The sequence below is a fragment of the Brachypodium distachyon genome, chromosome 2, assembly GCF_000005505.3.
Source record: "Brachypodium distachyon strain Bd21 chromosome 2, Brachypodium_distachyon_v3.0, whole genome shotgun sequence".
NCBI classification, from domain to species: Eukaryota; Viridiplantae; Streptophyta; class Magnoliopsida; order Poales; family Poaceae; genus Brachypodium; species Brachypodium distachyon.
In genome coordinates this window covers 46700848-46712901 of record NC_016132.3, presented here as the reverse complement: position 1 = coordinate 46712901, position 12054 = coordinate 46700848, and the positions used below count along the sequence as shown (strand labels likewise).

At 44.0% G+C, this 12054-nt stretch overlaps 2 protein-coding genes across 3 annotated transcripts; both read right to left on the bottom strand.

Annotated features, from left to right (window-relative positions):
* Positions 1–1393: 1393 nt before the first annotated feature.
* LOC112270824 lies at positions 1394–3101 on the bottom strand. The gene is made up of 5 exons (XM_024459149.1): positions 2788–3101; positions 2276–2450; positions 1922–2018; positions 1761–1817; positions 1394–1661 (listed from the first exon to the last, which is right to left on the bottom strand). The coding sequence occupies exons 2-5, from the start codon at positions 2359–2361 to the stop codon at positions 1554–1556; spliced, it is 348 nt and encodes a 115-aa protein (XP_024314917.1). The 5' UTR covers positions 2362–2450; positions 2788–3101; the 3' UTR covers positions 1394–1553.
* A 1331-nt stretch (positions 3102–4432) lies between these two features.
* Positions 4433–6967, bottom strand: LOC100836152. Of its 2 annotated transcripts, none has more exons than XM_014898984.2 (9): positions 6663–6967; positions 6403–6479; positions 5935–6163; positions 5582–5736; positions 5441–5486; positions 5248–5339; positions 5060–5156; positions 4894–4950; positions 4433–4809 (listed from the first exon to the last, which is right to left on the bottom strand). In XM_014898984.2, the coding sequence occupies exons 1-9, from the start codon at positions 6804–6806 to the stop codon at positions 4699–4701; spliced, it is 1008 nt and encodes a 335-aa protein (XP_014754470.1). In that variant the 5' UTR covers positions 6807–6967; the 3' UTR covers positions 4433–4698. The 2 variants fall into 2 exon arrangements, with proteins under 2 accessions (XP_014754470.1, XP_010232137.1); XM_010233835.3 differs by having other exon boundaries at positions 4433–4794; positions 6663–6966.
* Positions 6968–12054: the final 5087 nt, after the last annotated feature.

The window sequence follows — 12054 nt, the reverse complement described above, 5'->3', positions numbered from 1 at the left end:
TTCAATGACGAAACTTCCGCGTGCTCTTAAAAACAGCCTATGCAAATTAATTAGGGAACGATGCAGCAACTAACAATGTCTAGCTCTATCAGAGTAACAAAAAGAACATGCCCCACGTCGCCAGAAATAAAAAAGCTAACAATGCCCGACGTCCAGACTCGTCCAGAAATACATTGGATGCCTGGGTGATTCAGAAAAAAAAAAGATTTGTCATGACCGTCCTGGCGCGGCGTGCAGGCCTGGAGTGGCAGGTCGTTTTCGCAACGACGACTACGATAAAATCACCGTAGAGTCCTTCTCGTCTTTAAAATGTTTAAAAATGGTATTTTCTCAGTCCAACAATAAATGATGTCACAATTTTGATTAAATTTGAATTCATCTAGACATTTATATATTAAGTCATGTCTAGATACATACAAATTTAACTTAAGACATATTTCGTTGGACGGAGGGAGAAGGTTGTTTCTCACCATCCATCCAACTTCGGTGCTTCCCTGACGTACGTGAGACGACAAGAGCATACATGAGACAGACAGATTACGTGGTATCGACGCTCACCTTGGGGAGCTAGTTTTGTGACAGCGTTCTTCCCCGTATTTGACAATTGACAGTGTTTTGCCGTCTATGTACAAGTACAACCCATACAAGCACGTCTTCTAATTACACATTTGTAGATTTTTATTCTTGGAGAAAGGGGCAGTAGGCCTGCTGCTCTTCCTGATTTCCACTAACCCATGAAAATCAACGACCCGAGACAAGTCTTCGCTATTAAAAAACAAAGCATTGATGGTTCGACGAAGCTAGATTTTTTTCCCCAAAAAGGGGCGAGTCCTTCGGTACACTTGAAGTGCCAAAGTACCGAACCCGATGTTACTTGCCCTTGTGGAATACAGAGTTGGCTGTACCAGTGCTTATTTGATTCAAAGAAGTTAAGTTTATACATTTGTTTGCTGTTTCAATTAATAGAAATTTTTCTTATGAAAATTGTTTGATTCTTAAGATGAGCAATATATTTGGCCTATGTGAACCTTAAACTACCTGATATTTTATTGCGACCTGATCAAATATATCCCCTCGTTAAATCCTGACCATTAAATATAATATCTGATGATCCAAATATTATGTACCGTATCTGGAGGATGTTAGTGCTGCACTGCTGCTCATCCATTTTGAAGCCTATGCTTCCAATATGACAAATCTTCCTGTACTTTTTTTTTGCGGGTAAAATCTTCCTGTACTTCGAAGAGAGAAAATACTCGAGATCATTGTTGTAGGAATGGACACATCATCCTTTATTAAAAAAAATGAAGGAATGGACACATCTCTGTTTGTCTATCCACAGAAAACTGCAGATTCTTTTCTAGTGCTCATTTTTCCAAAATGGGGGGGGGGGGGGGGGGGGGGGGAAGCACTGTAGTTACTACACACATCAAGTATTTCTCCGTTTCGAGTCAACTGTTCGTCTGTTCCTGCCCCGGTTTACGGATCAGGCAGTAGGTCGATGTCACCCTCGGCGTCTCCCGGTCTCAGAAATGAACCTGATTTGTCATTGTTCAACTGAAACCTGAAGCTATGGTGGTACGAGAAACCTTTGGGATATGATTCTGAACTTGCACCAGCAACGGCTGCGAAGAACAACATAAGTTGTCATGGGAAGTCCTCTGCAATGTTCCGAGATGTTAGACTTGAATGTGGTAATTCGAGGATCATAACTTTTTAGAACTAACACAAGAATAACTGAAACTTTGGTGGTGCCGTACCACCCCCACATGCCATTGATCTGAGACGAGGCCTCTGAAATCGGCTGCGTCCATTTCCTGTGTCGTTAGTAGCAACAATGACACATTTCAGTCTACCTTTTTAGCAAGAATTCAAGATGCCGCAGAAATCTCACATAGAACACGGGACCAACCGTACGCACCACACTGTAAATGGGAGGCATGGTGATCTCCCAGTTTGATTTCATCAGGGGCGTAACCGGCAGATGGAGCGATGCCTCGGGGATCCTGAAGTTCCACCTGAAAATTGAAAACCAAGCTGGATTCAGCTCAAGAGCAGGTTGTATATCAGAATGCAGATTTCGAACTTGTTTTACTTGCTTTGAACAAGTTCATCTTACGGTATTTTTTTGTTTTGAACGGGAAAGAGCTTCATTACTTCATCACCCCTACTCGATTACAGTGTTCATTACAAGAGAGAAATTGAGGCAACTAAGCAGAGCGCCCACATGCGCACCATCTGCCTGGTTTCTACGGCTCCGATAATTTTGACTCACCCGATATACATGAAGATGCATAACTGCCCCCACTCACGCACCAACACGTGGAACCAGTAGTTGTCTGGTTCATCATCGACCCTCATGTAGTTGCTCACCAGAAGAGAACTGAGAATGCCATTTGCAGGGCTTTGATCAAGGGGACCAAATCCAGGATCCACTGGAGGCTATTCACCTGTAGAAAAGAAACTAAATTATAAATTAATCTATTATATACTGATAACATTATCTGAGGGGGAACAACAGGTTATGCACATTATCCAAATTATTTAGACCATTATTAGATGTTATATTTAATACTCCAGTCAAGATTAATGAGAGGATTATATTTGGTTGGCTAGCAACAATATCATCAAAATGGTTTGAGGCCCACATGGACTAAACAGGACGAAGCCAAAAAAAAGGCTATGACGTCACCTCTCTTGTAATGGGTTCATCTTTCTATAGTAAGTATATGTATTAGTGAATAATTCTTCAGATGACCCTTAAAAATCATGTAAGTTCAGAAAAACCTGAGAATTCTCGACATTAAACAACCGGACTTTAAACAGCCGGGTGAGTGAAAGGGCGTCGTCGGCGTCGGTACGGCCGGCGGCAGCGGGTGTCAGTGAGGAGCAGATCGATTGCTGGGGGGAGGTGGAGACAGCGGCGGAGAGGGTGGCGGTGAACACAAGGAGAAGGAAGCAGAGGTGGCAAGTGGACAGCTTGAGATTCTTGGGTGTTTGCGCCATTTCGATCGGTTTTTGGGTTTAGCCGGTGAAGAAGGAAGATCAAGGATGCAGTGCACCTGCTTGATGCGTTCATAGCAGTAGCTGGGTGGACTGGAGAGCGGAGACTCGACTGCTGCGAGTGAGGTCGGAAATCTGTGGATTGTCTTGAATTTTCTGAAACCTTTGATAGCTCATAGCTGTCAGATTTTAGACTTTTTGACGGAACTGTCCGATCTAGCGTCTAGACTAGATGAAACAAATTGACCACCGGCATGGCATGCACGTTTGCTGCTAGTACCTGTTGATGTACAGTACAGAATGGGGAAACACCCAACATATCTCTTTTCTTCCAATATAAGTACTCCATCGATTTATTTTTTGGAAATTTTCTACTCGTTCTTTTTCCTGGCAACTTCCTTGTAATGTCCTGTTCATCGAAGAAAACGGAAGGATGTATTCTGTTGCCACAAGTGTCTGGCAGAGAAGATGAAGCAAAGCAGTAAGCGAAGAAATTTGATGGACAACAAAGAAGAGCAAATGGCAAGTATAATGGCTGATGATAAGGTCCTGCTCACGTATGTCCTGTCCTGGGTTTCAAAGTAAACGTCAACGGTCAACCCTTTCGTTTGCATTTCTGAAATAAAATAACCATCGTTTTCACTGACGATAAAACTAACACTGTCTCGCTCATCAGTGTTATAGTTAAAAAGAATAGTTTTTGTCATGAGTGTCCTGACGCGGTGGGCACGCCCGAAGTGAGGTCGTGGTCGCAACGACGACGAGGGAAATCACCGTAGAGTCCAAGAGTCTTTGTCCTAGCCACCGAAAGACCACCCAACTCCGGTGCTTCCCTGACGTACAAGAGACGGTGAGAGACTGAGGATACGAGACAGACAGATGCTGTGGGATATCGATATCGACCGGCACTTTGGGGGTAATTTTTCTAATTTCAATCCTTACGACACGTCTTCTAGTTGCACGTTTAGAATTTATTTTTTTGTTCTTGGAGAAAAGAGCAGCAGGGCGCTGCTCTTCCTGATTTCCACTAACCCATTGAACATCAACGACCCAAGACATGTCTTCGGTATTCAAAAAACAAAGCATTCATGATTCCACGAAGATGCACACTTGGAGTGCCAACTTTCCAGACGACAATCGTCGAGATCCGACAATAAAAAGTACTTCCTCTGATCCTAAATTCTTGACTCAAATTTGCCCAAATATGGATGTATCTATTCTTAAAAAACGTCTAGATACATTCGACAACAATTTAGGATTAGAGGGAGTATTTTACTCTTATATAGCTGTCAATTGGTGGCGGTCGTTTGATACCAATCTTCTTGATGCGAGCCGTTAGATTTGTTACAAACGGCTGAGATGATGGTCATTTTTATTAATTATTCATTATTTGAAGGAAAATCTTCGTGTACTTTGAAATAGAAGGATAGTCTGAGATCAAAAAAGGTAGATTCACTGCTGTATGAATGGACACATCTCTGTTTGTCAATCCACAGAAAACTGCAGATTCTTTCCTAGTGCTAACAATTTGCCCAAATGGGGTGAAGCACTGAAGCTACTATATCTGTCCAACATTTCTTTGTTTCGAGTAAACTATTCCTGCGCCGGTTTCCGGCTCAGGCAGTTGGTTGATGTCATCCTCTGGATCTCCCGGTCTCTGAAATGAACCTGATTTGTCCTCGTTCAACTGAAACCTCAAGCTGTGGTGGCACCAGAAATCTTTGGGCTAGGATTCTGAACTAGCACCAGCAGCGGTTGTGAAGAACAACATGAGTCATCATGAGCACTCCTCTGCAGTGTCGCGAGCTGTTAGATTTGGATGCAGTAATTCTGGGATCATAATGTTTTAGAACTAACACGCGAATAATTGTAATTTTGGTGGTGCCTTACCACTCCCACATGCCATTGATCTGAGACGAGGCCTCTGAAATCAGCTGCATCCATTTCCTGTGTCGTTTTAGTAGCAATCATGGTACGATTCAGTCAACTTTCCAGACCACAAGAATGCAAGATGCTAAAGAAACCTCGCATAGAACACAGGACCAAACGTACTTACCACGCTGTAAATGGGAGGCATTGTGATCTCCCAGTTTGATTTCATCAAGGGCATGACCGGCAGATTGAGCGATGCCTCAGGGATTCTGAAGTTCCACCTGAAAAAATTGGGAAGCTAGCTGAATTCAGCTCAATAGTTGTTGGGTGTTTCACTTGCTCTTAACTCCATCTGAGATAATTTTGACTCACCCGATATACATGAAGATGCAGAACTGCACCCACTCACGCACCAACACCCGGAACCAGTAGTTATCTGGCGTATCATCAGCCCTCATGTACACCTGAAATCACAACATGTATCAGAATTCAGTAAACATTGGCATACACAGCTGAGGATGGCCTATAAGAAAATGCCGGCCGATGCCCAATTTGTATTCTGTACCATGATGAATGCCACTGCTGCCACCTGCATTGTACCCTGAAATCTCCTGAAGAGAAGAAGAGGAGGAGCCAAGCACATGAATGAATGTTTTAAGAGTAAACACTATGAAGAGTTCGTTAGGAATAAGGAGTAGCAACATACTTGAACATTGTGTACTTCGTGTTGAGTGTCCCGTGCAGTGAATGGATGTCTTCCTCCTCCACGAAATTCAGCTGTTCACGTAGGACCAGCAGGCATTGGGACGTCCTTCGGAATATGATGTAAAATGACGCGAAGTAGTTGATCAAAAGAAACACCTGTTCCAAAATCAGAACATAGACAGTTAAGATAAACAGAACAGGACTTAGATAGCTAATTCTACAATTCTTCTATATAATTGCCTAAAATAGAATTCCACTGTATAATATAAAACCGAAAGAAATGTTACAGCATGACAGAAGAAGATAAAACATCCTGTGCAAAAATCAAAAGAGGAGAAACGGAGGAGTACTTACAGTGAAATAAGGAACTGCTGCCTTGTAGCCGATGAGGCTGAGGTACAGGAGGCATCCGAGACCCGCAGTTGTGCGCCTCTCCTTGATTGAGAGGCGCTCGTACATGATGCAGTAGCCGTGCGAGATGAGCATGAAGGACACGAAGGAGGCAGTCTGGAAGAGAATCCCCGTCACGTACACACCGAACGACATCCACAGCGAGCATGTCTGAAGGTTTACACAAGAGTACCTGCATGTGCACGTACAGTACCCAAATTCAGTCATTCCTTTCTGGGTGGCTCTTGGAAGCAATTGCTGGGATGTGTCGCTACAAACAGTTTGGTTAAAACAACTTCTTATACGAATTCTGGGATTTGTTTACAAAATTTTCAGGGATCAAGGATCTAACTTTATACTGAAAGGCATCAGCCATTCAGAGTGTCAGACTGCCTTTTCTGCAAGAGAAAAAAAAAGGGACAGATTGCTCACCAGAAGAGAAATGAGAGTGCCATTTGCAGAGCTTTGATCAAGGGGACCAAAGCCAGAATCCACTGCAGGTTATTTGCCTGTAGAAAAAAAGAAACTAAATTATAAAACTAATTAAAAAAGAGTGTAATAGTCTCTTTCAAGTTTAGTCAGACGCTGAAACAGGAGTTACATAGTGAAAAAACTCTGCTTAAAACTCATGCAAGTTCAGGAGAACTTTAGAATTCTCGAAATTGAACAGCCGGATTTGAAATGTAAGGGACCTGGAAGTGCCGATTCCTCCAGGAGCTGAAGGCCCAGGAGAGTCCCGACGCCGCCCATATGGCCACGAACCCCAAGTAGAGAGACGGTAGAGGCTGGTAGGCGGTGCTCAGCGCCGGAAGTGAAGACGAAGAAGCCTCTTGCATCCTCTTCTTGCACAGGTATAAAACCAACTCCTTGCAATGCACGGAAACAAGAGCAAGAAGGAGAAAGATCGATCTTGGTGATGATGGGAAGGGATCACAGGATTATAGAGTAGCAGTACTGTGTGGTGTGTGCATACATAAATAGACACTGCAGGGCTTTGATTTGATTTTATCATGGCGACGGTGGTATTGGGTTTGGGCGTTTTGGGGGGAGTACGTACGTGCGCCCCTTTTTTTCTCACCAGAAGCGTTATGGGAGTGTAGGAGTAGTTAGGGTTGGTTGCTTATTGGAGGGAAAAAAACTAAAAGGCAACGGCTCTATTCGTGGTTAATTTAGCCTCTTTGTGTTCTTGTTGAGTTGTTTTGTGCTTGGGTCGATAAAACATACTCTATGCATACGCACGCACGCACGCACGCATTCCTGTGGCCCAAGGATGCACACGGGTGACAGGACCAGTATATATGAGTAATTAATTAACCGGGTTAATTCTTCTTGTGACCATCAGTATATCGGCAGACAGTAAGATATTATACGAGATCGTAATGGTAGGTAGAAACAGAACTTAATACCACGTTGTACGGATGTAACCCCTAAAAAAAGTTCAAGCCTGTACAGCTACCACAGAAGAAAGATCATGTCACGAGTTTGTAGGGCTCGAAATGTTAAAGAACCCATTGTCGGAAAGGAACCCAAATGCTAAAGAACTGGCAAGGCACGCAGCATCGTTTTGCCTTCCATATCACATCCCCATTGGAGAAATTAACTGATGCTGTAATATCATGCAAGTTTCACATAGGTTAACTCTGGGCCAACACATAATTAACTTGTCTCGTATCCTTTCCTGTCTTCCGGCCGGTTGCTAGAAGGATCTGAAACAAGTCGACACGTAGCAGAGAGCACGCGTACGTGCAAGTGTGGAGGGCCTGGGCAGGGTCAAAGCCGATTTGAGGGCAGTTGTTGCAGTGGCAGCCTGATCTCTACTGATTCCACATCTCAAAGAAGCCCGCTTTGACTGGGGGGGAACAGGTGTACGGGAGGAGGAGATGGATCGGGAGTTTGAGATTTAGGTGCGAATTAGCTTAGAGCATTAGGTAAACCAACCCCTCACTCCCTGCGACGAATTGAAGATCATTACGCCGCACGGCACCGCCGCTAGCTGCGAGCGTAACAACGACGACGTCGATCGACCAGCAAAAATTGCTGCTCCACGTACGAGATTGACCGGCCACGGCTTTGTCTTTTTGCTATGTATCCATCTCCAAACTAAAATGACGCAAAATGATATTCCCTCGCAGCCTCGCTATATATTTTATTGTGACAAGGCCACGGCCATATATTAAAATCAACCAACCCTTAGAGAACCATCTTTAAAGTAAAAAAGAAAATTACACGCAAGTTTTTCTATGTAAACGCCTTTGCTTTCCTCTTGCACTCGCCGGTGGCATGCCGTGAGCGAAGCGATGCTTCCTTTGGACCTCCGAAGCACGTCGGAATCAGGAAACCGTTGTTAACGTTGTTGTCGGGAAGTCGTCAGTCGGAGCCAGAAGATGCCGGCAATAGTGCTCTGAGAAACAGACCACCGTCCAGGGGAAGAAAACGACGACGAGGGTTGGATGGCCATCCCAGATCCGGCCAAACAGATCCGAGAAGATCGGGCCACACTGACTCCACGATGAAGTCGAAGCTGGCCGAATCTCATCGATCGGAAAAGAAACCAATAAATTGATTCACATAGACGATCTGCAAAACACAAAATCAGATCCACCACTAACTGTTTCACGTAGACGACATGCAAAACACAAAACCAGATCCACCACTCCAAAAAAAGCATCCCGCATTCCTCAATGCCACCGGTAGGATCGCCGCCAACGATGTGGATGAGGAGTCAGAAAAACCTTATTCTTGATCCGCGTATTGGCGCCATCACCACCATAGATCCGCTGCCGGTTGACCAAAACCTAATTTTTGAAGACCTGCACCAAACGTAGAAGCGGCAGGGAGTCGTTTCTTGCCGGCCGGCCGGACCGGGACACGAGACCGATCTGGAGGCAGGCGCTGGGTGGCAGCTAGGGCATGCACGGGTCTTCTTTTTTCTAACTTCGCAGCCTCGCTATATAATAGATAGCGTACTTCCTACTAAGCTTAAGGTGATCTCTATCATTTTCCTGCAAAAAAAGAATTCTATCAATTTGACTCGTAAAATATACACAATAATATTAGTGTATTAAAACTTGCATGGTTTCACGGGAAACAATTTTAATCATCTTATTTTTGAACTCAATAGATGTGTTGTTCTACTATTTATATGATAGGTCGTTAGAAAAAAGAATTCAACCTTGATATATCTTGAAAAGTAGAACTAATTAATCTCAGAACCCCTAGAACTCGGAAATAATATTGAGTCGAATCTATTTGACATGAGACAATGGTTTTTACGTGACTTTGTATTAAAATCTAGAACTAAATGTTAGACCATGTCAGATGGTTGATCAACTTTCGCATCAGACTGATTGATTGTTTGTAGCAAAAGCAAATTTAACTTAATTACCACTAAATATATTTGGCCAAAATGATTTTAAGGTTTATTATAATCCATCAAATATACCTCTAATTATCACTAATTCTACGAGGCAAATTCTACCGTACCCAATACTCCACCTAGCTTCAACGGAGTAATTAGGGAAGGGTATTTTCGACTTCTCACAATTACGCATTAGTAAAAAGTAAAAAAAACTTGCAAATCCTCTGCCCTTCTCGAACCTTCTCCTCCTAATTACAAAGCGCCGCCGCCCGCCTCCCTCACATAGCGCGGCCACCATCCTCGCAGCGGGCCACCGCCCTTCTCCCAGCCCACGCCGATGTCCTCCCTCTCTCCTCTCACATAGCGCGGCCACCCTCCTCCTTCCTCACAGTGGGCAGCGTCACAGGCCCAGCTCCACTCGTGTTGTACATGTTCAGGCGTTCATGCGCATCCGACGCAACGATATAAGCAAAGAGCCCCTCATCCCAAAAGCCTGGACTGATGAGAGTGTGGATACTCTCCCTTATATGCTGGCCGTAGCCCCCTCCCACTAGCGAGGTGGTACTAAAGTCACTGGCAACGCTTGGTACCTAACATCCCACCGCCCTGCTCCCTCCTCATAGAGCGTCGCCACCCTTCTCCTAGCCCGCGATGCTATCCTACTTCTTTCCAAGCGTTTGTGTGGCCATCGTCCTCCCAGCTCTTGCCATACCGTACCGAACTCTCCGGTTGCCCCGAGCCTCACTTCTCTGATTTGAATATTGGTGTCGCGGTCATCAGCGAGCAAGCCATGGTGACCTGATTATAATGCCTGCTGATCAGAGTCATATTTGTATGATTTTTGCCTCAGTTTGTTGATCGTTTTGTATCATTTAGAGCTAATTTTGCCTCAAATCTGAATATTATAAGTACAATATTGACCAAATGAACAATTTCACACCACGTGTATTATTTTTTTGCAGACCTGTGCATTTAGGCACAATTTCCTCTCATTTTGGACATGCTGCAAATGAAGCAATATTCTGGAGGGAGTACAAGAAAGCAAGGGCTCATATGAAGAGAAAAGGACCAACTTGTGTGAGAGGGAGAAAAGGAGAAGGGTCGGAATGCAAAATCGACATGGGGGTTAATTCCCTAGCTTTCTCACATACGAAGGCAGGCCTGGCATTCTCCACCACCGGCTCGACCTTCTCGACCTTCTGCTGCCCATCCTCTACTCCACCGGCCAGCAACCTGCTGCTGCTCCTCCTCGTCTCCAGGAAGCTGCTGCTGCTCCTCCACGCTCCATCTAGGTGCTACAACTGAAAGAACGGCGACTCCGGCGATCACCCGTGACCTCTTCCCCTTCTCCAACTCCTGCTGCTCCTTCTCCTTGGGTTAATTCCCCTCTAAATCTCTCCCTTTCCCCCTGTAGTTTGCTATTTCTGTGAACTGATTTGAGAACTTGTTCACTGCAAGCCAAGTGTTCGATTTAATGCTCACATGGATGTGCTACGAATTTCACTCTGTTCCTGTCTACTTCTCTGCTAATTTTGTCTAATTCTTGAATTGTGTGAGCTATTGCATCATCATCTGAGATTATAACTATATAATTGTCCTTTGTTCTGAGATCTGTGTGTGCTTTGTACTAGTGAGTGTGGTTTAATTTTCTGTCATAATATATATGTTTGTACTGCCATGTTATGTACTCTATCCCTTTCTCAAACAACTTGCTTCTGTCCCTTTTTTATATGTTTGCTTGTGATTAATTTGGGTGTCTGATAGTTTTGTCTACTGTTAATTCTATTAACGAAAATCACAAAAATATGGTTTAGTGCTTGTTCGTTACCCTTTATTTTCGGTTAGCTTATTTACCCCTGTGATTGATTCACCTAGCTTTAGTCCTAACTCAATTGTAGATTGCCTAGTCCCTGTGGAGAACACGACAACCCGCAGTTTTAGAAGGAATACCCACTGCCATTTTCGATGCTTTGCTTGTATATGATATATGTAAGATCAATAATTGCCTATGTATGGATACTCCATTTAGATACCGCCGACGTTTATTTCTGCGTACTCGTGGGATTACGTTTTTACCCTATGTATGGATACTCCATCTAGATACTCCACGCATCCAAATTGGAGTATCAAGGAATACCAACTCATCTGAGCCCTTACATCAAAATAAATAGATTGTCTAAATTAATTTTAGGGTATCATAGAATAGCTCCTCTACAAATTAATTTTACCCATCAATTTTACATCGCCTGTTGTACCCATCGATCAATCTAGAGTTCTGGGCACCAATGGGACCCTCCCACGACGGGTAACTGCTAAGAAGTGCATGCCGCTACAACCCGAACCCCATGATATATGTGGCAGGCCAATCTTTTTTTTTTTGACGACTATGTGGCAGGCCAATCTCGTTTAGCTGGCGGCAAGGAAGATTGAGATTTGAGAGGCAGGTTGGCAGGGGTGGATGGGTGCTGCCGTGCTGGTGTGGTAGCCGGCCGGCCGGCGAGATAAAAACGGGAGGAACAAATTTTTCATGGTATCCCGTGGAGTGCAAAGGCTATTCGGCTTATTCCATCGGATCAAATCATTGCATTAAATTTTAGCCACTGATTTTTTTTTCCATCGTAACACGTAACATGTTTGTAACGTACTAAGATGGCCTAACATATGTAACGTTCTTTAGGACTCTTAATCTCATATCCAACGACTGAAAATAGTTGGGATGATGTGTA